The sequence below is a fragment of the Bombina bombina genome, chromosome 1 (assembly GCF_027579735.1).
Source record: "Bombina bombina isolate aBomBom1 chromosome 1, aBomBom1.pri, whole genome shotgun sequence".
Classification (NCBI taxonomy): domain Eukaryota; kingdom Metazoa; phylum Chordata; class Amphibia; order Anura; family Bombinatoridae; genus Bombina; species Bombina bombina.
Genome location: NC_069499.1, coordinates 37,356,295 through 37,379,053, shown reverse-complemented (window position 1 = coordinate 37,379,053; position 22,759 = coordinate 37,356,295). Strand labels below are relative to the sequence as shown.

Sequence of the window (22,759 nt, the reverse complement as noted above, 5' to 3'; positions counted from 1 at the left end):
TGTTCTTTATTAAAAGAGGTGTTGATTGCATTAGATATGGAGGAGTCTAGTCCTCTTGATATTAAAACCAGTAAACGTTTAAATTCGGTTTTTAAACCTCATGTAGTTATTCCAGAGGTTTTTCCAGTTCCTGATGCTATTTCAGATGTAATTTCTAGGGAATGGAATAGTTTGGGTACTTCATTTACTCCTTCTTTAAGGTTTAAGAGACTGTACCCTTTGCCATCTGATAGATTGGAGTTTTGGGAAAAAATCCCAAAAGTTGATGGGGCTATCTCTACTCTTGCTAAACGTACTACTATTCCTACGGCAGATAGTACTTCTTTTAAAGATCCTTTAGATAGGAAGCTTGAATCTTATCTAAGGAAGGCTTATTTATGTTCAGGTCATCTTCTTAGGCCTGCTATTTCTTTGGCTGATGTTGCTGCAGCTTCAACTTTTGGGTTGGAGGCTTTAGCGCAACAAGTACCAGATCATAATGTGTATAGCATTGTTAAGCTTCTTCAACATGCTAATAATTTCATTTGTGATGCCATTTTTTATATCATTAGAATTGATGTCAGGTATATGTCTTTAGCTATTTTAGCTAGAAGAGCTTTATGGCTTAAATCTTGGAATATGACTTCTAAGTCAACGTTGCTATCTCTTTCTTTCCAAGGTAATAAATTATTTGATTCTCAGTTGGATTCTATAATTTCAACTGTCACTGGGGGGAAGGGAGGTTTTTTGCCTTAGGATAAAAAAATCTAAGGGTAAATTTAGGGCTGCTAACCGTTTTCGTTCCTTTCGTCAGAATAAGGAACAGAAGCCTGACCCTTCCCCTAAAGGAACGGTTTCCAATTGGAAGCCTTCTCCAGTCTGGAATAAATCCAAGCCTTTTAGAAAATCAAAACCAGCCCCCAAGTCCGCATGAAGGTGCGGCCCTCATTCCAGCACAGCTGGTAGGAGGCAGACTACGATTTTTCAAAGATGTTTGGATCAATTCAATTCAAAATCATTGTATTCAGAACATTGTTTCTCATGGGTACAGAATAGGTTTCAAGGTAAGACCGCCTGTGAGAAGGTTCTTTCTCTCACGCATTCCAGTGAACCCAGTAAAGGCTCAGGCTTTCCTGAAATGTGTTTCAGACCTGGAGTCATCTGGGGTAATTGTGCCAGTTCCATATCTGGAACGGGGTCTGGGGTTTTATTCAAATCTGTTCATTGTACCAAAGAAAGAGAATTCTTTCAGACCAGTTCTGGATCTAAAAATTTTGAATCGTTATGTAAGAATACCAACATTCAAGATGTTGACTATAAGGATTATTCTGCCTTTTGTTCTGCAAGGGCATTATATGTCCACAATAGACTTACAAGATGCTTATCTTCATATTCCAATTCATCCAGATCACTATCAGTTCCTGAGATTCTCTTTTCTAGACAAGCATTACCTATTTGTTGCTCTTCCTTTTGGCCTAGCAACAGCTCCAAGGATCTTCTCAAAGGTTCTCGGTGCCCTTCTCTCTGTAATCAGAGAGCAGGGTATTGCAGTGTTTCCTTATTTGGACGATATCTTGGTACTTGCTCAGTCTTTACATTCTGCAGAATCTCACACGAATCAACTTGTGTTGTTTCTTCAAAGACATGGTTGGAGGATCAATTTACCAAAAAGTTCCTTGATTCCTCAGACAAGGGTAACCTTTTTAGGATTGGTTTCAGCTTGTCGGGACCTTCAGTCTCAGTCATTCCCTTCAGTAGCTATGTGCATGGAGGTTTTAGGTCTCATGACTGCAGCATCTGACGCGATCCCCTTTGTTCGTTTTCACATGAGACCTCTTCAGCTTTGTATGCTGAACCAATGGTGCAGGGATTATACAAAGATATCACAATTGATATCCTTAAATCCCAGTACTCGACTATCTCTGACTTGGTGGTTAGATCACCATCGTTTAGTTCAAGGGGCCTCTTTTCTTCGTCCAACCTGGACTGTGATTTCAACAGATGCGAGTCTTTCAGGTTGGGGAGCTGTCTGGGGATCTCTGACAGCGCAAGGGGTTTGGAAATCTCAAGAGGCGAGATTACCAATCAATATTTTGGAACTCCGTGCGATTTTTAGAGCTCTTCAGTTCTTGCCTCTTCTGAAGAGAGAACCGTTTATTTGTTTTCAGACAGACAATGTCACAACCGTGGCGTATGTCAATCATCAAGGTGGGACTCACAGTCCTCAAGCTATGGAAGAAGTATCTTGGATACTTGCATGGGCGGAATCCAGCTCCTGTCTAATCTCTGCGGTCCATATCCCAGGTATAGACAATTGGGAAGCGGATTATCTCAGTCACCAGACTTTTCATCCGGGAGAATGGTCTCTTCACCCAGATGTGTTTCTTCAGATATGGGGGCTTCCAGAAATAGATCTGATGGCTTCTCATCTAAACAGGAAACTTCCCAGGTACCTGTCCAGGTCCAGGGATCCTCAGGCGGGAGAAGTGGATGCGTTGTCACTTCCTTGGAATTATCATCCTGCTTATATCTTTCCGCCTCTAGTTCTTCTTCCAAGAGTGATTTCCAAAATCATAATGGAGCGTTTGTTTGTACTGGTGGTGGCTCCAGCATGGCCACACAGGTTTTGATATGCAGATCTTGTTCAGATGTCCAGTTGCCAACCTTGGCCACTTCCGTTAAGGCCAGACCTTCTATCTCAAGGTCCGTTTTTCCATCAGGATCTCAAATTTGAAGGTATGGAGATTGAACGCTTAGTGCTTAGTCATAGAGGTTTCTCTGACTCAGTGATCAATACTATGTTGCAGGCTCGTAAATCTGTATCTAGAAAGATTTATTACCGAGTTTGGAAGACTTACATTTCATGGTGTTCTTCTCATAAGTTCTCTTGGCATTCTTTTAGAATTCCTAGAATTTTACAGTTTCTTCAGGTCGGTTTGGATAAGGTTTTGTCTGCAAGTTCCTTGAAAGGACAAATCTCTGCTCTTTCTGTTCTGTTTCACAGAAAAATTGCTAATCTTCCTGACATTCGTTGTTTTGTACAGGCTTTGGTTCGTATCAAGCCTGTCATTAAGTCAATCTCTCCTCCTTGGAGTCTTAATTTGGTTTTGAGAGCTTTACAGGCTCCTCCGTTTGAGCCTATGCATTCTCTGGACATTAAATTACTTTCTTGGAAAGTATTGTTTCTTTTGGCTATCTCTTCTGCTAGAAGAGTTTCTGAATTATCCTTTTCTGATTTTTCATCAGGATAAGGCGGTTTTGCGGACTTCATTTACATTTTTACCTAAGGTTGTGAATTCCAACAACATTAGTAGAGAAATTGTTGTCCCTTCGTTGTGTCCTAATCCTAAGAATTCTTTGGAAAGATCTTTGCATTCTTTGGATGTGGTAAGAGCTTTGAAATATTATGTTGAAGCTACTAAAGATTTCAGAAAGTCTTCTAGTCTATTTGTTATCTTTTATGGTTCTAGGAAAGGTCAGAAAGCTTCTGCCATTTCTTTGGCTTCTTGGTTAAAGCTTTTGATTCATCATGCTTATTTGGAGTCGGGTAAATCCCCACCTCAGAGGATTACGGCTCATTCTACTAGGTCAGTTTCTACTTCCTGGGCTTTTAAAAATGAAGCTTCTGTTGATCAGATTTGCAAAGCAGCAACTTGGTCTTCTTTGCATACTTTTACTAAAAATTTTTCTCTTCTTCAGAAGCAGTTTTTGGTAGAAAAGTTCTTCAGGCAGCTGTTTCAGTTTGATTCTTCTGTTTATAATTTCAGTTTTTTTCATTATAAGATTAAAACTTTTTGATTTGGGTTGCAGATTCTTTTTTCAGCGGAATTGGCTGTCTTTATTTTTATCCCTCCCTCTCTAGTGACTCTTGCGTGGAGTTCCACATCTTGGGTATTTGCTATCCCATACGTCACTAGTTCATGGACTCTTGCCAATTACATGAAAGAAAACATAATTTATGTAAGAACTTACCTGATAAATTCATTTCTTTCATATTGGCAAGAGTCCATGAGGCCCACCCTTTTTGTGGTGGTTATGATTTTTTTGTATAAAGCACAATTATTCCAATTCCTTGTTGATGCTTTCGCTCCTTTCTTATCACCCCACTTCTTGGCTATTCGTTAAACTGAATTGTGGGTGTGGTGGGGGTGTATTTATAGGCATTTTGAGATTTGGGAAACTTTGCCCCTCCTGGTAGGAATGTATATCCCATACATCACTAGCTCATGGACTCTTGCCAATATGAAAGAAATGAATTTATCAGGTAAGTTCTTACATAAATTATGTTTTCTACTCTTGCTAAACGTACCACTATTCCTTTGGAAGATAGTACTTCTTTTAAAGACCCTTTAGATAGGAAACTTGAATCTTATCGAAGGAAAGCCTATTTATATTCAGGTCATCTTCTTAGGCCTGCAATTTCTTTGACTGATGTTGCGGCTGCATCAACGCTTTGGTTGGAGAATTTAGCGCAACAAGAATTGGATTCTGACATATCTAGCATTGTTTGCTTACTGCAACATGCTAATCATTTTATTTGTGATGCCATTTTTGATATTATCAAAATTGATGTTAGATCCATGTCTTTAGCCATTTTAGCTAGAAGAGCTTTGTGGCTTAAATCTTGGAATGCTGATAGGACATCTAAGTTTAGATTATTATCTCTTTCTTTCCAAGGTAATAATTTATTTTGTTCTCAATTGGATTCTATTATTTCAACTGTTACTGGGGGAAAGGGAGTTTTCCTGCCTCAGGATAAAAAACCTAATGGTAAATCTAAGGCTTCTAACCATTTTCGTTCCTTTCGTCAAAATAAGGAACAAAAATCTAATCCTTCCCCCAAGGAATCTGTTTCCAATTGGAAGCCTTCCTCAAATTGGAATAAATCCAAGCCTTTTAAAAAACCAAAGTCAGCCCCTAAGTCCCTTGAAGGTGCGGCCCTCATTCCAGGTCAGCTGGTAGGGGTCAGATTAGGGTTTTTCAAGGATATTTGGATAAATTCTGTCCAAAATCAATGGATTCAGAGCATTGTCTCTCAAGGGTATCGAATAGGATTCAGAGTAAGACCTCCTGTGAGAAGATTTTTTTCTCTCGCGTATCCCAACAAATCCAGTAAAAGCTCAGGGTTTCCTGAAGTGTGTTTCAGACCTAGAGTCTTCAGGGGTAATCATGCCAGTTCCTTTTCAGGAACAAGGTCTGGGGTTTTATTCAAATCTATTCATTGTCCCAAAGAAGGAATATTCATTCAGACCAGTTCTGGATCTGAAAATTTTGAATCGCTATGTAAGAGTACCAACTTTCAAGATGGTAACTATAAGGACTATTCTGCCTTTTGTTCAGCAAGGACATTATATGTCCACAATAGACTTGCAGGATGCATACGTTCATATTCCGATTCACCCAGAACATTATCAGTTCCTGAGATTCTCTTTTCTAGACAAGCATTACCAATTTGTTGCTCTTCCATTTGGCCTAGCAACAGCTCCAAGAATCTTTTCAAAGGTTCTAGGTGCCCTACTCTCTATAATCAGAGGACAGGGTATTGCAGTGTTTCCTTATTTGGACGATATCTTGGTACTAGCTCAGTCTTTATGTTCTGCAGAATCTCACATGAATCAACTAGTGTTGTTTCTTCAAAGACATGGTTGGAGGATCAATTTACCAAAAAGTTTCTTGTTTCCTCAGACAAGGGTCACCTTTTTAGGTTTCCAGATATATTCAGTGTCCATGACTCTGTCTCTAACAGACTAGAGACGCTTGAAATTGGTTGCAGCCTGTCGGCACCTTCAGTCTCAGTCATTCCCTTCATTGGCTATGTGCATAGAAGTTTAAGGCCTCATGACTGCAGCATCGGACGCGATTCCTTTTGCTCGTTTTCACATGAGACCTCTCCAGCTTTGTATGCTGAATCAATGGTGCAGGGATTATACAAAGATATCACAATTAATATCCTTAAATCCCAATGTTCGACACTCTCTGACGTGGTGGTTAAATCACCAGCGTTTAGTTCAAGGGGCTTCCTTTTTTCAGCCAACCAGGACTGTGATGACTACAGATGCAAGTCTTTCAGGTTGGGGAGCTGTTTGGGGATCTCTGACAGCGCAAGGGGTTTGGAAATCTCAAGAGGCGAGATTACCAATCAATATTTTAGAACTCCGTGCAATTCTCAGAGCTCTTCAGTTTTGGCCTCTGTTGAAGAAAGAACCATTCATTTGCTTTCAGACAGACAATATCACAACTGTGGCATATGTCAATCATCAGGGAGGGACTCACAGTCCCCAAGCTATGAAAGAAGTATCTCGGATACTTGCTTGGGCGGAATCCAGCTCCTGTCTAATCTCTGCAGTGCATATCCCAGGTGTATACAATTGGGAGGCGGATTATCTCAGCCGTCAGACATTACATCCAGGGGAGTGGTCCCTCCATCTAGATGTGTTTTCTTAGATTGTTCAGATGTGGGGTTTTCCAGAGATAGATCTCATGGCCTCTCATCTAAACAAAAAACTTCCCAGATACCTGTCCAGGTCCATGGATGTTCAGGCGGAAGCAGTGGATGCGCTGACACTTCCTTGGTGTTATCATCCTGCTTACATTTTCCCGCCTCTAGTTCTTCTTCAAAGAGTGATCTCCAAAATCATCATGGAACAATCGTTTGTGTTGCTGGTGGCTCCAGCATGGCCACTCAGGTTTTGGTATGCGGATCTTGTTCGGATGTCCAGTTGCCAACCTTGGCCACTTCCGTTAAGGCCGGACCTACTGTCTCAAGGTCCATATTTCCATCAGGATCTCAAATCATTAAATTTGAAGGTATGGCAATTGAACGCTTAGTTCTAAGTCATAGAGGTTTCTCTGACTCTGTGATTAATACTATGTTACAAGCTCGTAAATCTGTATTTAGAAAGATTTATTATCGAGTTTGGAAGACCTACATTTCATGGTGTTCTTCTCATAAGTTCTCTTGGCATTCTTTTAGAATCCCTAGAATTTTACAGTTTCTTCAGGATGGTTTGGATAAGCGTTTGTCTGCAAGTTCCTTGAAGGGACAAATCTCTGCTCTTTCTGTTTTATTTCACAGAACGATTGCTAAACTTCCTGATATTCACTGTTTTGTACAGGCTTTAGTTCGTATTAAGCCCGTCATTAAATCAATTTCTCCTCCTTGGTGTCTTAATTTGGTTTTGAAGGCATTACAGGCTCCTCCATTTGAGCCTATGCATTCTTTGGACATTAAACTTCTTTCTTGGAAAGTGTTGTTCCTTTTGGCTATCTCTTCTGCTAGAAGAGTTTCTGAGCTATCTGCTCTTTCTTGTGAATCTCCTTTTCTGATTTTTCATCAGGATAAGGTGGTTTTGCAGGCTTCATTTAAATTTTTACCTAAGGTTGTGAATTCTAACAACATTAGTAGAGAAAGTGTTGTCCCTTCCTTGTGTCCTAATCCTAAGAATTCTTTGGAAAGATCCTTACATTCTTTGGATGTGGTGAGAGCTTTGAAATATTATGTTGAAGCTACTAAAGATTTCAGGAAGACTTCTAGTCTATTTGTTCTATTTTCTGGTCCTAGGAAATGTCAGAAGGCTTCTGCTATTTCCTTGGCTTCTTGGTTAAAGCTTTTGATTCTTCAAGCTTATTTGGAGTCTGGTCAGACCCTGCCTCAGAGAATTACAGCTCATTCTACTAGATCAGTCTCCACTTCGTGGGCTTTTAAGAATGAAGCTTCAGTTGATCAGATTTGCAAAGCGGCAACTTGGTCCTCTTTGCATACATTTAATAAATTCTACCGTTTTGATGTATTTGCTTCTTCAGAAGCAGTTTTTGGTAGAAAAGTTCTTCAGGCAGCTGTTTCAGTTTGATTCTTCTGCTGATGTTTTAAGTTTTTTTCTTGTCATTAAAGAATAAACTTATAATTTGGGTTGTGGATTAGTTTTTAAGCAGAAAATGTCTGTTTTTTATTTTATCCCTCCCTCTCTAGTGACTCTTGCGTGGAGTTCCACATCTTGGGTATTGATATCCCATACATCACTAGTTCATGGACTCTTGCCAATTACATGAAAGAAAACATAATTTATGTAAGAATTTACCTGATAAATTAATTTCTTTCATATTGGCAAGAGTCCATGAGGCCCACCCTTTTTTATGGTGGTTATGATTTTTTTGTATAAAGCACAATTATTTCCAAATTCCTTTGTTGATGCTTTTTACTCCTTTCTTGATCACCCCACTACTTGGCTATTCGTTAAACTGAATTGTGGGTGTGGTGAAGGGTGTATTTATAGGCATTTTGAGGTTTGGGAAACTTTGCCCCTCCTGGTAGGATTATATATCCCATAAGTCACTAGCTCATGGACTCTTGCCAATATGAAAGAAATGAATTTATCAGGTAAATTCTTACATAAATTATGTTTTTTTATTGATTATTTTCACAGCATTATTGAAACTGGGGGATCTATATAAATGACTGATAGAAATCATGTTAAATGTATAAATGGTTGTGTTATTTGCACCATCGTTAGTCAAAACCAGTGGTTCATCAGTGGGCAGCACTGACTTCTGTGGGGCAGTGGGATTACTGAGGAGGCACTAATGAGCATAAGAGGTGGAAGGGGAGGGTACCACAAAAATATAAACACCTTTTTCTGGGAGCTATTGTAGTCAACCGGACTACCCTATATCTTTCATGGTGGACATGCCCAGAGATCACCACATTCTGGAAGGAAGTATGTACAGTAAGTTATTAAGAGTACTCTAACACTTAACCCTCTAATCTTTTTGTTTCATGCCAAATCTAAACTTCCTTCAAAATTACACTCAGCTTTCCTGGTAAACAAATTCTACTTAGTCTGTGGAAGAAAGACAGCCCCCTACCTTATTTATGTGGTGGACACAATTTCAGCGTAATTTGCTTTTAGAACAATACTTTTACTTCACTATTTAGACTTGATTTCTATTACAACATGATGTTCTTGTGGGAATGTAGACCTGCTACACTCCTAGATGATAACAATGACCTGTACTAAGTATAACAGGTTCATTGCTTTGTCCTCTAGCACTCGTGCAATATTACCCACAAAATTGAGACAGACAAAACTTTTTGAAGTTTATTAATATTGGATCCTTATAGAAAACATTTATAATATCACATGACATTATGCTTGACTGGTCTAGTCTTTTTTCTGTTATTATAATTTGATTTTTAGTTTTCCCTTTCTCTTTTCTCCCTTTTTTTCGTGAGTTCTATTTGTAGTCATCATCTACTCTCATTACTAAATTTTGAGATTATTATCTTTGTATCTGATGTTGTACGCAGATCTATACATTATATTATCCTTATAACTGCTTTATAATAATGAAATGGATATTTACCCTATATTCATTTAGATATTATACTAGGGGAACTCTCTTTTCATTATGGTTATGTTATTTGGGACTAGTCACAGATTTGCTTATATATATATATTGGCAAAGATAGTCCACTATGCTTTTTATTACATTTGATTATTTTGTTTAATAGATATCAATATAAAAAAAAAATACCAAAAAATTAATTTGAATAGATATAATTGTTAGATTATCTTTTTAAGGGGTTGTGCAGTGGTGGTCTGAATATTATTTTTATGGGTTACTTTAAGGGGGAGATCTGATAGGGATTTTTTACAACCAAGGGGCAGTGACCTGAAAAAAGTTTAGGAGCCACTGGTCTAAGTGTTTGTAAAATGCTGAATCCAAATGGAAAAAGTTGCGGGCAGCACCAGTAGTTTAAAAATGAACTTTTAATAAACAATATTAAAATGCACAGCAAAACAATAAATCCAGGTTGGGGTGCAGTGATAGTGAGTGGCTGATGCATTTCAGTTGAAAAGACATACTCTAAAATGCTGAAAACATACTGAATTTACAAAGGAAATACATTAAATTCATTTTAACGAAAACCTTTTTTGTGTGATCTTTATCTACAGGATTTACACAGCTGGTGAATCTAACACGACTTAGTCTTAATTGCAACCAGCTTACAAACCTGGACCGAGAATTCTTTAAAAGTCTGCAGCATCTACACTTTTTTTCAGCTGAGAAAAACAACATCAGCTCATTGGCTGGTTTTCAGAATGCGCATGCACTTGTAGAGCTCTATCTAAGCAGCAATAAAATTAGTAACAGCCAAGAAATCTACTATCTGAAGGTATGTTGGGAAGAATTAGTTGATTTTGTATTGCATATAAGTTAAAGACTCATAGTTTATATAGGGACTAGATCTCATTAAGTATTGGCCTGCCCTCCTGAATGGCTAAAACTTTAGATAAAAACTCCTTGGGGCATATTTATCAAGCTCCGTATGGAGCTTGATGCCCCTTGTTTCCGGTGAGCCTTCAGGCTCGCCGGAAACAGAAGTTATAAAGCAGCGGTCTAAAGATCGCTGCTCCATAACTTGTCCGCCTGCTCTGAGGTCGCGGACAGAGATCAACCCGATCTAATACAATCGGGTTGATTGACACCCCCAGCTAGTGGCCGCTTGGCCGCGAATCTGCAGGGGGCGGCATTGAACCAGCAGTTTCCAAGAACTGCTAGTACAATGATAAATGCTGACAGCGTATGCTGTCGGCATTTATCGATGTGTGGTAGACATGATACGCTACTTCGTATCATGTCCGCTCGCACATTGATAAATATGCCCCCTTGTCTTTTTTGTGTCCTGTATTCTTGGTTGCCCATTACAGCCAATCACATGTATTGGGTATTGGCATATTTTTGTATATTGGCAATGGTTAGTAGAGACATCATGGGCCACAAGTAGGTTTAAAGGTCAATGAGCATCTAATTAACCTATGCCTTAGGATGTTAACGATGTAAATTGGAAAGTGGACAAGGTAAATTGAAAAGTGGACAAGGGAGGGGAGTATGTTACATCAGTGGAGACAAAGGGGCCTATTTATCAAAGGTCTTGCGGACCTTATCCGACAATGCGGATCAGGTCCGCAAGACCTCGCTGAATGCGGAGAGCAATACGCTCTCCGTATTCAGCATTCCACCACCAGCTCATAAGAGCTGCTGGTCCAACGCCGCCCCCTGCAGACTCGCGGCAATGGGCCGCCAGCAGGGGGGTGTCAATCAACCCGATCATACTCGATCGGGTTGATTTCCGGCGATTCCTGTCCGCCTCATCAGAGCAGGCGGACAGGGTTATGGAGCAGCGGTCTTTAGACCGCTACTTCATAATTGCTGTTTCTGGCGAGTCTGAAGACTCGCCAGTAACACGGGCCCACAAGCTCCGTTCGGAGCTTGATAAATGGGCCCCAAAGAGTGGACATATTTAAAAATAAAAAGCATGTTAAATACAATTTAAAATGTATTGCTCAAACTAAATTAATGATAAACTTGTGAAAATAAAATTAAACTTTCTTTCCTAAGATATGGTAAGTTTACGGCTTGAGTAATTACTGTTGCGAATATAACTCCTGGCCAGCAGGAGGAGACAAAGAGCACCACAGTTAAACTGTTAATTATCACTCCCTTACCCACAACCCCCAGTCCTCTTTGCCTTCGGTGCATGGAGGAGGTGAAGTTTAGGTGTTTGAAGAAAATTTTTGATTTGATCTACAAGCAAGTTTTGGGGTATAGCCGTATTCTACGTCATTCCTTGCAGTCGGGTAGTGGTGGCTTTAAAGCATTTAGAAACTTGTAAAGTACTTACTGAGTTTTCCTAACAATTGCTGCCCTAGTTTAGAAAGCCAGAGTTGGCTACTCTGTTCTTTCTTTTACAAAGGTCTCTGTGAGGAACTGTGTCTTCTCATACCTTGTAACTGTCTACATGCCAGACAGCGGAGCAGGTAAGTGCTTTTTCTTCCAGTTGGGGAGACCATTCACTTAACAAATGAAAGAAACTGCTTTTTTATTGGGACATAGATAATCCTGTTGTATGGGTTACACTGGGGCATGAAGCAGGCACTGTAGCTTATGTGACACTAACATTTAAACTCTTTAAAAAAGAAAGGGTAAAATGTTTTTATTAGGCTTTATTTTGTGACACATATTTACTTGATAAAACAATACAAGTTTAAACTGAAAGTAAGGCTGAATTTTCTATTTCAGCAGCTTATTCATTTCCCCTTTGATTTAAATAAAACAATGCAACATTTTAAACTGTGAGGTTTGAAAAAACGGTTATTTCCGGTACTCTGTGTACCAGGAAGCTATTTTTAGTGCCTCTCTGTGTCGCAGCAGTAATTTAAGCTCAGCAGTTGCGGTCACATGACCGGCTTTACTTCATAACGTTTCTGAGGAAAATTTTGTTTTTCTCCATTTCTGGGTGATCCGTTCTTAATTGGTAACGGTAAGGCACCTCAGTAATTGAGGTGTGGGGTTTGCCTGAGGGGTATTTTAGAAGTTTATTTATTGTTTATTAATTGTTTTTTTCTTAACTTTTCTCACATAATTTTAGCTGGGGATCGATCCTAATTTGGGATAAAATTTAAAGTAAATTTTTTCCTTGGCTTATTTTAATTGAATATTAAAATCTTTAAAACTTATCTGTACAAGTTTATTTACTGTTTCACAACATGTCTGATATGGAGCAAGAACCCTGCTCTCATGAATTCATGCTTGTTATGTTTAGATGCACAAATTGCAGCTCCTATGCAATTTTGTTCTTCATGTGTCAAGAAAACTGTAGCGGGTCTCGGTACCCCAGACTGGGTATACCCGCTAAAGTCAGCTTCCTCCCACCAAACGCCAACCCGTGAACCTCCACTAGATACCGCCGCTATTGTTGCTGGGTAGAGAGGCTGGCTACCTCCTCTTCCTGGAAACCGCTCTGCCGCTGGGGAGAGGGGTCGGCTACCTCCTCTCCCTGGAACTGGTTCTGCCGATGTGGAGAGAGGTCGGCTACCTCCTCTCCCTGGAAAATGCTCTGCCACTGTGGAGAGAGGTTGGCTACCTCCTCTCCCTGGAAAACGCTCTGCCGCTGGTGAGATAGGTCAGCTACCTCCTCTCCCTAGAACAGACTCTGCTGCTGTGGAGAGAGGTCGGCTACCTCCTCTCTCTGGCTTCCCGGAGCTGCTGCAGGTGCTGGGCAGAGGCCAGGGGTGCTCTGCTCTGTAGCCATCTCTTCTGCTGGAGACTTACCGGTCTGTCCCTCCTCAGAGGAAAAGTCTATTAAATTATCAATCTCTAGAGCCTGTGGCTGTGTAGAGAAATCGACTACCTCCTCTCCCTGGGACTCAAGAGATATCACAGGTGCTGGACAGAGGCCATTGGTGCCCTGCCCTGTTGCCTATGCTTCTACTGGTGTGGCAAGCTCAGGGCCAGGCTGCTGATCATGGTCTAGCAGCTCATGGTAGCTCATTACCGGTTGCCACTCCGAGGAAAAGTCCAATAAATAATCGCTGCACCTTAGCCCTCTTCAGGCTCTGAGGCATGCTGCTGAACGAGATCTAACAGCTTTTTATTTGCCTTTTTTAGCTCCCACTCATGGGCAGCTAGGTAATAAAGATCGTCTCTCAGTCCGGATACTTCTGTAAGGTTCATCCTCGGCTCTCTGTGTTCCAGTATGTCCTCCTGACGCCACTCTGCCGTACTCCCGCAGTGGGGGTCCTTTGTTATACTTTCAAATAGCAATCCTGGGCCGCCATAGTCATAGCCCTCTGTAGGATCATCCATCTCCGGACACATCCATGCCCGGTACCCTTCATCCACATCCATCTCTGTCTGGACCAACCCGTCCAATTCAGCCATCCATTCCTCCCGAGGCTGCTTTCCCAGGAACGGCATTTGTAGATCCATCTGGAGCCAGTATTGCTGCTCTGGAGTAGGAAGGGACTTCCCCTGTTAGTCCTGTTCGAACTGGAGAGCCTCGTTCCAGAATTTCCGTCGAACCATATCCTTCCAGGCCAGTTTGCCCTCTGCCAAGAGAGTGCCATAAAACTGGGCCAGCGCTGCCTGCAATCTCCACTGGAATTCAGCCTCCATTTCCATCGAGGTCCCACTGGTAGTTTGGAACTGCTCCGTAAAGAGGAAGCAGATCCCACCGCTGCCAGCCAATTGTAGCAGGTCTCGGTACCCCAGACTGGGTATACCCACTAAAGTCAGCTTTCTCCCACCAAACGCCAACCCATGAACCTCCACTGGATACTGCCGCTATTAGAATAACAGCCGCTGCATGTTGTTATAGCTACCCCCAAGAACATTAGCCAAGACTGAATGCTTGAGGGTCAAAATAGGAACTGCTTTATTGCACAGAAAACACAGCTTTTATACATTTCCAACAAAAGGGGGGTAGTTATAACAAATATTATACAATGAGACAAACATCAGTCAATGGTTAGTTAAACAAGATTCCAATCACATCCTGACTTACAAAAGGACAATGGATGACTCACACAATAACAGAAAGACACTTAACACCTAGACTGTATATACAGACACATAACAGCAGGAGGTCTCAGCATTAGATTGTCTGTGCTGTGTGTAATCTCCTGCTCTCCTGCAGCAGGAGGTTGCAATAAGCTCAAACATTCTGAGTCGGGGGGGGGGGTTGGAGCAGGCAATACTGTACTGAATTGGGCTGTCACCTTATACTCCAACAAAACACAGGAATCCCAACTCTGTATCAGTTCCCTCCAGTCCTCAGAGTCTCTGGGAATTCATGGAAACTGTGTAAACCTGATTCCAGGGTAAAAGTACTCCAAATGTACCCTGGGCACCCACCTCCCAAGTCATAGAATTGCCTCAAGTTCCTGGGTCCATAGTCGGTGGGGAGGAGGCTGGCCTGCAGTCCTCTCCAAGTACAAAATTAACGGAAGCTTCCGTTACAGAAACCTTGCAAAATAAAGGTAACATTTTTGAGCCTAATGTCTCTCAAGATGATGCTGTTAAAATAATACCTCCGCTTTCTCCTGCTACGTCTCAAGCCTCAATGGCGTCACATGCAGTGCCCAGTGGTTTCTCTATAACTCCTAGTGAAGTTTATTTAAAAGCAGAAAATGCTGCCCAGGTATCTTCATCGGTATCTGCGGCATAAGCTGCCATTCCCAGATTACAGGGAAAACTCAAAAGGAAATCTAAAAATTCATAAAGTAAGGGGCCTATCCTCAGTTCTGCTTCCCAAGTTGCCCTTTCTCATAAGCCTCTGATGAGGATCTGGACTTTCTGAGGGTAAAATCTCAGATTCGGACAGTCTTCTGAGACTGAGGTGGTATCCTTCCGATTTAAGCTTGAACACCTTTGTGTATTTTTAAAGGAGGTTTAAGCTACTTTTGATGACTCTGATACCCCTGTTGTTGTCACTCCTAAGAAATCTAGTAAACTTAATAGTTTCTTTGATGAACCTTCCACTTCAGAGGTTTTTCCTGTGCCGGACCGTGCTAGGGAGATTATCTCACGGGAATGGGAGAAACCAGGGGTGTCTTTTTCCCCGTCTCCCATTTTTAAGAAAATGTTTCCTGTCGAGGACTCCATTAAAGAGCCTTGGTATACTGTACCCAACGTTGAAGGGGCCATTTCCACTCTGGCTAAGAGAACCACTATTCCTATTGAGGATAGCTGCTCTTTTGAGAATCCGATGGACAAGAAGCTGGAGGCTTATTTGAAAAAGATTTATGTTCATCAAGGTCTCAAATGGCAACCTGCGGTGTGTATTGCCACCGTGACTAGTGCGACATCTTATTGGTTTGACGCCTTGCCTGATTCTCTTCAAGTAGAGACTTCCTTGGATGAAATTCAAGATAGGATTAAAGCTCTTAAGTTGGCCTATTCCTTTAGTGCAGATGCCATTTTACAGGTTGTTAGACTAGGAGCTAAAATTTCTAGTTTTGCTGTCCTAGCCCGCAGGGCGTTATGGTTGAAAATGAAATACTGGTCTGTGGACGTTTCCTCTAAAGTTAAGCTTCTGGCGATTCCTTACAGTGCAAAATTTAGTTTGGATCCGGTTTGGCAGAAATGATTTCTGATATTACGGGTGGAAAAGGGTCTTTTCTACCTCAAGATAAGAAGAATAGGCCTAAAGGACATCAGAGTAATTTTCGTTCCTTTTGTAACTTCAGAGGAAAGCCTTCCCCTTCTTCTTCCAAGCAGGAACAATCCAAGTCTTCTTGGAAACCTATTCAGTCTTGGAACAAGGGGAAACAATCAAAGAAACCTGCAGCTGATTCCAAATCAGCATGAAGGGTTTGTCCCCAATCCGGGATCGGATCAGGTGGGGGGCAGACTTTCTCAGTTCTCTCAAGCCTGGATACGAGATGTCCCAGATCTGTGGACATAGTATCCCAGTATCCCAAAAAAGTGGGAACTTTCCATCCCATTCAAGATTTGAAGTGTCTAAACAAGTTTCTCAAAGTTTCATCCTTCAAGATGGAGACTATACGCTCCATTCTTCCTTTAGTACAAAAGGGTCAGTTCTTGACAACCATAGACTTAAAGGATGCGTATCTTCATGTTCCTATTCACAGGGACCATCACAGATTGTTGAGATTTGCCTTTCTGGACAAACATTTCCAGTTCCTGGCCCTTCTATTTGGTCTAACCACGGCTCCCAGAATATTTTCAAGGGTTCTGGGGGCTCTTTTGGCAGTGATTCGTTCTCGTGGAATTGCTGTGGCAACCTACCTAGACGACATATTGGTTCAGGCGCCATCTTTTCAACTAGCAAAATCTCACACACAGATATTGTTGTCTTTTCTTCATTCCCACAGTTGGAATGTGAATCTGGAAAAAAGCTCCCTTTGCCCTGCTACAAGAGTGTTCTTAGGGACCATAATAGATTCTCTATTGATGAAAATGTTTCTGATAGAGGTCAGGAACAAAAAATTATTTCCTCAAATGGCTCAATTTATGGAGGTAATTGGTCTGATGGGGCTTCCATGGACATCATTCCTTTTGCTCAATTCCATTTGAAAGCTCTCCAGTTGTGCATGCTCAGACAAGGGAATGTCGACCATGCGGATCTATCTCAGAGAATAGAGTTAGATCAGTCGTCAAGGGCTTCTCTTCCGTGGTGGATTTCACAGGAACACCTGTCTCAGGGCACATGCTTTCGGAGACCTTCCTGGGTGATTGTAACCACGGATGCCAGCCTGCTGGACTGGGGAGCCGTCTGGAACTCGTTAAAAGCTCAGGGCCTTTGGACTCAGGAGTCGTCTGCTCTTCCCATCAATATCTTGGAGTTGAGTGTGATTTACAATGCTCTATTGGCTTAGCTTCAGTTGTCCTCAGCCCAGTTTATCGGGTTCCAGTCAGACAGAATAACCTCTGTGGCTTACATCAATCACCAGGGAGGAACTCTGAGTTTCTTAGCCATGAAGCAGGTTACTCAGATTCTTCAGTGGGCTTAGATCCACAGTTGCTGTCTATCTGCCATCCACATTCCAGGAGTAGACAACTGGGAAGCGGATTTTCTGAGCAGACAGACTTTTCATCCCGAGGAGTGGAAACTCCATCCGGAGGTGTTTTCCAGCTTAGTCCTCAAATGGGTACTGCCGGAGTTAGATCTGATGGCGTCCCGTCAGAATGCCAAGCTTCCAAGGTGCGGTTCAAGGTCAAGAGTTCAGCAGGCCGTTCTGATAGATGCTCTGGCGGTTCCTTGGGTTTTCAGGTTGGCATTCCTGTTTCCTCCGTTTGCTTTCCTTCCACGAGTCATTGCTCGTATCAAACAGGAGAGGGCGTCAGTGATTCTAATAGCCCCTGTGTGGCCTTGCAGGATCTGGTTTGCAGACCTAGTGGAGATGTCATCTTTCGCACCTTGGAGACTACCTCTGAGGAAGGACCTCCTGATTCAGGGTCCCTTCCTTCATCCAAATCTCGTTTCTCTGAAGCTGACTGCTTGGAGATTGAACGTTTAATTCTGTCTAAGCATGGTTTTTCTGAGTCGGTCATTGAGACCATAATTTAGGCTCGCAAGCCTGTTACTAGGAAGATTTACCATAAGATATGGTGTAAATATCTTTATTGGTGTGAATCCAAGGGCTACTCGTGGAGTAGAATTAGAATTCCTAGAATTGTATATTTTCTTCAGGAAGGCCTGGAGAAGGGATTGTCGGTCAGTACCCTGAAGGGTGAGATTTCTGCTTTATCAGTTTGACTACATAAACGTTTGGCGGATGTGCCAGATGTGCAATCTTTTTGTCAGGCCTTGGTCAAAATCAGGCCGGTCTTTAAGTATGTTGCTCCTCCTTGGAGCCTTAACCTTGTTTCTAAAGTTTTACAGCTGGCTCCGTTTGAGCCGTTGCATTTCATAGACATTAAGTTGTTATCTTGGAAGGTTTTGTTTCTTGTTGCTATCTCTTCTGCTCGAAGAGTCTCGTAACTCTCAGCTCTGCAGTGTGATTCCCCTTATCTTATTTTTTATGCCGATAAGATGTTTCTTCGTACTGTTAGGTTTCCTTCCTAAGGTTGTTTCTAATAAAAATATCAATCGGGAAATTGCTGTTCCCTCTCTGTGTTCTAATCCTTCTTCTTCCAAAGAACATTTGTTACACAATTTGGATGTTGTACGTGCTCTTAAATTCTACTTACAGGCGACTAAGGATTTTCGCCAGTCCTCTGTACTGTGTCTGTTTCTCTGGAAATGTAAAGGTCAGAAGGCTACTGCTACTACTGTTTCTTTTTGGTTTTGAAGTATAATTTGTTTGACTTATGAGACTGCTGGGCAGCAGCCTCCTGAGAGAATTACTGCTCATTCCACAAGAGCCGTTTCCTCTTCTTAGGCTTTCAAAAATGTAGCTTCTGTGGAACAATTTTGCAAGGCTGTAACTTGGTCTTCTCTACATACTTTTTTTTTTTAAATTTTACAAATTTGATACTTTTGCCTCGGCTGAGGCTTCTTTTGGGAGAAAGGTTCTTCAAGCGGTGGTGCCTTCTCTTGTCCCTCCCTATTTATCTTTGTCCTCTAGCTTGTGTATTGATTCCCAACAGTAATTACTCAAGCCGTGGACTCATCATATCTTAGGAAAGAAAATCAAAATGTATGCTTACCTGATAAATTTATTTCCGGATATGGTGAGTCCACGGCCCCACCCTTTATTTTAAAACAGTTGTTGTTTTGACTATAACCTCGGGCATCTCTACACTTTTTGTTACTCCTTTTTCTCCATTTCCCTTTGGTCGATTGACGGGGGTTGTGGGCAAGGGAGTGATACTTAACAGTTTAACTGTGGTACTCTTTGCCTCCTCCTGCTTGCCTGGAGTGATATTCCCAACAGTAATTACTCAAGCTGTGGACTCGCCATATCCGGAAATAAATACATTTATCAGGTAAGCATAAATTTAGTTTTTCAGTGTTTAGATCAGTGATAGCCAACTGGCGGCCCTTGGGCCACATGGGGCCCTCTGCGCTAGTTCATAAGGCCACTAGGAAAAAGGAAGAATGTGTGCTTTAAGTTTTTGTCGCACCAAGTAAAAGCAGAATTTAAAATGTGTGTTTTGAGAAATTGCTCCACTGACTTCTATGGAGCAAAAAGTTATCTCTCGTGCGATATTCTAAATTTTGACTTTTTGTGCTTGTCGGGTTAGCACGCGAGTGAAAATAGTTTACTTTCAACTCATAATACGAGCACAACCTGATGCGTGCAAAAAGCTTACTTATAGCGCAGTTAACTCTCAACCGGGAGGGTTAAATACCACTCCACTTGTAATCTGGCCCTAATGCAGCAGTGTTTTTCAGCAATGTTTGTAGTTATACATTGTTGCAAATACTACTGCTAAAGACCCTTGCATGCTCCTAACGTCTTTTGAGTTTTCCTTGGTTTACTCTTTAACAAAGGATACCAGAAGAACAAAGCATATAATTAAATTGGCAAGGCTGTTAAATTTCACGTTCTATCTGAGTCTTGAAAGTTTAATTTTCACTTTGCTATCCCTTTAATATAATAACATTGAGTCACAGGATTTTTATGCTTATTTCCCTCCTCAGCATTTGAGCAACCTGGTAATTATGGACCTTCATGGCAATCTGATAGCAGCAAAGCATGAACACTACAGATTGTTTGTGATCTTCCATCTTTCATCTGTTAGAGCCCTGGATGGAACTGCTGTGGTAAGTAAGAGATCTCACTGTGAATATTGGTGACGAATGGTCTCAGCATAACCTAATGCTTATAAAAATCTGTTTATGTTTCAAGACAATATAATGATAATGATAAAGATAAAATAAAACATAAATGTTCACTAATATTTTAAAGACTAAAGTGTTGATCACAATTCCTTAAAAAAAATGATCTAATGATTTTCTACAGACATTTCCCATTAAAGTCTTCAGGGAGTTTGGTAGATAAATCACTTGATAAATCTTTCTACAGGATTGTGATCGACTACTAAATTATACACCTTTTATACTGTGTTATCATGGGTGTCGCTTTAAAATGGCGCCATTCAAAAGATCATCTGTTGTGGCTGTTAAGGTTAACACTGTGGTTATCACTGAGGTCTGTATAGAAGTGTGTTTCTTTCTGGAAGCGTATTTGTTAATAGGAGTTTAATCTGCTGTTAGGCAATCCTCAACATTTAAAGGGACAGTCTACTTAAACATTTTTATTGTTTAAAAATAAATAAAAAAATAAACAAGAGACTAGTATTTATTTCTTAGTATAACACTAGAAGTCATCAAGTTTATAAAGTACTTAGGAAACATTGGCATATATTTCAGGCACACCATCCTGGAATTCCAGCCGTTCATAATTACTCTATCCCAGCATATAAAAGGGGACCTTATATTAAAGATAAGTTGATTAAATCAGATATGGGTGGCAGCAGATCACAAAGTTTTATTGACAAACCATAGACAGGGTGTTCCCTTGTCTTTCCTGTATTAATTGTAATTCAATGGTCAGAGGTGAAAATATTAATCATCCTTATACAGGAAAGAAATACTCACTTGCCTCTCAACATTTGTAGTTTATGTTGTGAAATACCTTACTTCTTTGTTCTATGTTGAACAAACAACAATGGAAGCCTGTGAAAGAATTAGATACTATGACCCCCAAAGGTTTAAATTGAGAATGTGATTGGACAGTTTTGTGGTAAATGTACTTTAATTTAGATGATAAACTAAATTGTGCTTCATGAAATAATTTTACTATTGAAAAGTTGAAATATTTTTAATTTGTGTTTTTTTATATACTATGTGATGTTTACCACTAGAGGGAGTAATTATGTAAGTATAAATGGGAATAAGGAATTTCCTTCTTTATATAAGGAGAGTCCAAGGCTTTATTCCTTACTGTTTAGAACTACTGAACCTGATCACCAGGAGGAGGCAAAGACACCCCAGCCAAAGGCTTAAATACCTCTACTACTTCCCCCATCCCCCAGTCATTCTTTGCCGTTTGTCACAGGAGGATGGCAGAGAAGTGTCAGAAGATTTCAGAGTAGTTCCTTTGGAGGGATATTTTCCCTTCGATATGGGACTGGAGTTTTAAGTAGTCTAGTCAGCCTCTCAGTGAGAGCATTGACGAAAGTTAGAGTCTGGAGCTGCACAGACTATTTCACTCAAGTCCATGTCAGGAGCGATGCTACAAGACTGTCACACTTGAGAGGCTGTGTTTCTGTTCCTCAGCATGGATTCTGGTAAGATCGTTACAATTTTTACACATGTTGAAAACGCTAGAAGACAGGGTCACAGTGTGGCTCCTATTATCTTTACAGAATCGTGGGTTAATATCTCCTGAGGGGGATTATTTAACAGTGGGGATTAATCAAATGCAGTGACGTGCGGTGACGTCAGAGGCTGGTGAGGCAGGGGCTAGGATATGTCTTCATTCTTTAGATATCCTTTGTTGAAGAAATAGCAATACACATGGGTGAGCCAATCACATGAGGTATTTATATGCAGCCACCAATCAGCAGCTACTGAGCAAGAAAATTAGATATTAGATGTAAATTGGAAAGTTATTTAAAATTGCATGCTCTTTCTAAATCATGAAAGAAAACATATGGGTTTCATGTCCCTTTAAATGGTGTCTTGGAAAACTGGTCAACTTAGTAAACATCTGATTTTAGTCTAAAGGATTGTAACAGAAACTCTTGCCAGATAACAAAATGCTTGCTCTGATTATGAGATCTAGAAATCCAGGCCCATTAAAATATGTTTAAAACATACTTTTTACTTTAATGCTGCAAATTTTGCTTATAGATTCCTTCATTATTCAGTAAATATAAAAATGTCTCTTGATCCAGTGGCGGCTGGTGAAATTTAAAGATGGTGGGGCGCTTGACCCCACCCCTTTAAATAAAGCCACATCCTCAGATGGCACCACTAATTCATTAATTAAATAAATAAAAGGTAGACTGAAACACAGAAAAGCACTCGGGGGAGAGGGAGAGAGAGACAGAGGGAGAGAGACACAGAGGGTTAGAGAGAAAGAGAGAGAGACACAATCACACAGAGGGTTAGAGAGACACATAAGGGATGAAAGAGTCAGAGGGGGAGGAAGAGAGACACAGAGGGGAGAGAGAGAGACAGAGAAGAGAGAGAGAGACAGAGAAGAGAGAGACAGAGGGGAGAGAGAGAGAGCGACAGAGGGGAGAGAGAGAGAGAGACAGGGGAGAGAGAGAGAGAGAGACAGAGGGGAGAGAGAGAGACAGAGGGGAGAGAGAGAGACAGAGGGGAGAGAGAGAGACAGGGGGGAGAGAGAGAGACAGAGGGGAGAGAGAGAGACAGAGGGGGGAGAGAGAGACAGAGGGGGGAGAGAGAGACAGAGGGGAGAGAGAGACAGAGGGAAGAGAGAGAGAGAGAGATAGAGGGGAGAAAGAGACAGACAGAGGGGAGAAAGAGAGAGACATAGGGGAGAAAGAGAGAGCCATA

The 22,759-nt window shown here is 41.1% G+C and overlaps 1 protein-coding gene across 1 annotated transcript in view; it reads left to right on the top strand.

Annotated features, from left to right (window-relative positions):
• Positions 1–22,759, top strand: part of LRRC9 (leucine rich repeat containing 9) — a 716,419-nt gene that overhangs the window by 303,254 nt on the left and 390,406 nt on the right. The window contains exons 20-21 of the mRNA XM_053705244.1: positions 9,933–10,153; positions 19,871–19,993. Coding sequence (XP_053561219.1) covers positions 9,933–10,153; positions 19,871–19,993 — 344 coding nt within the window. The remainder of the gene's footprint in view (positions 1–9,932; positions 10,154–19,870; positions 19,994–22,759) is intronic.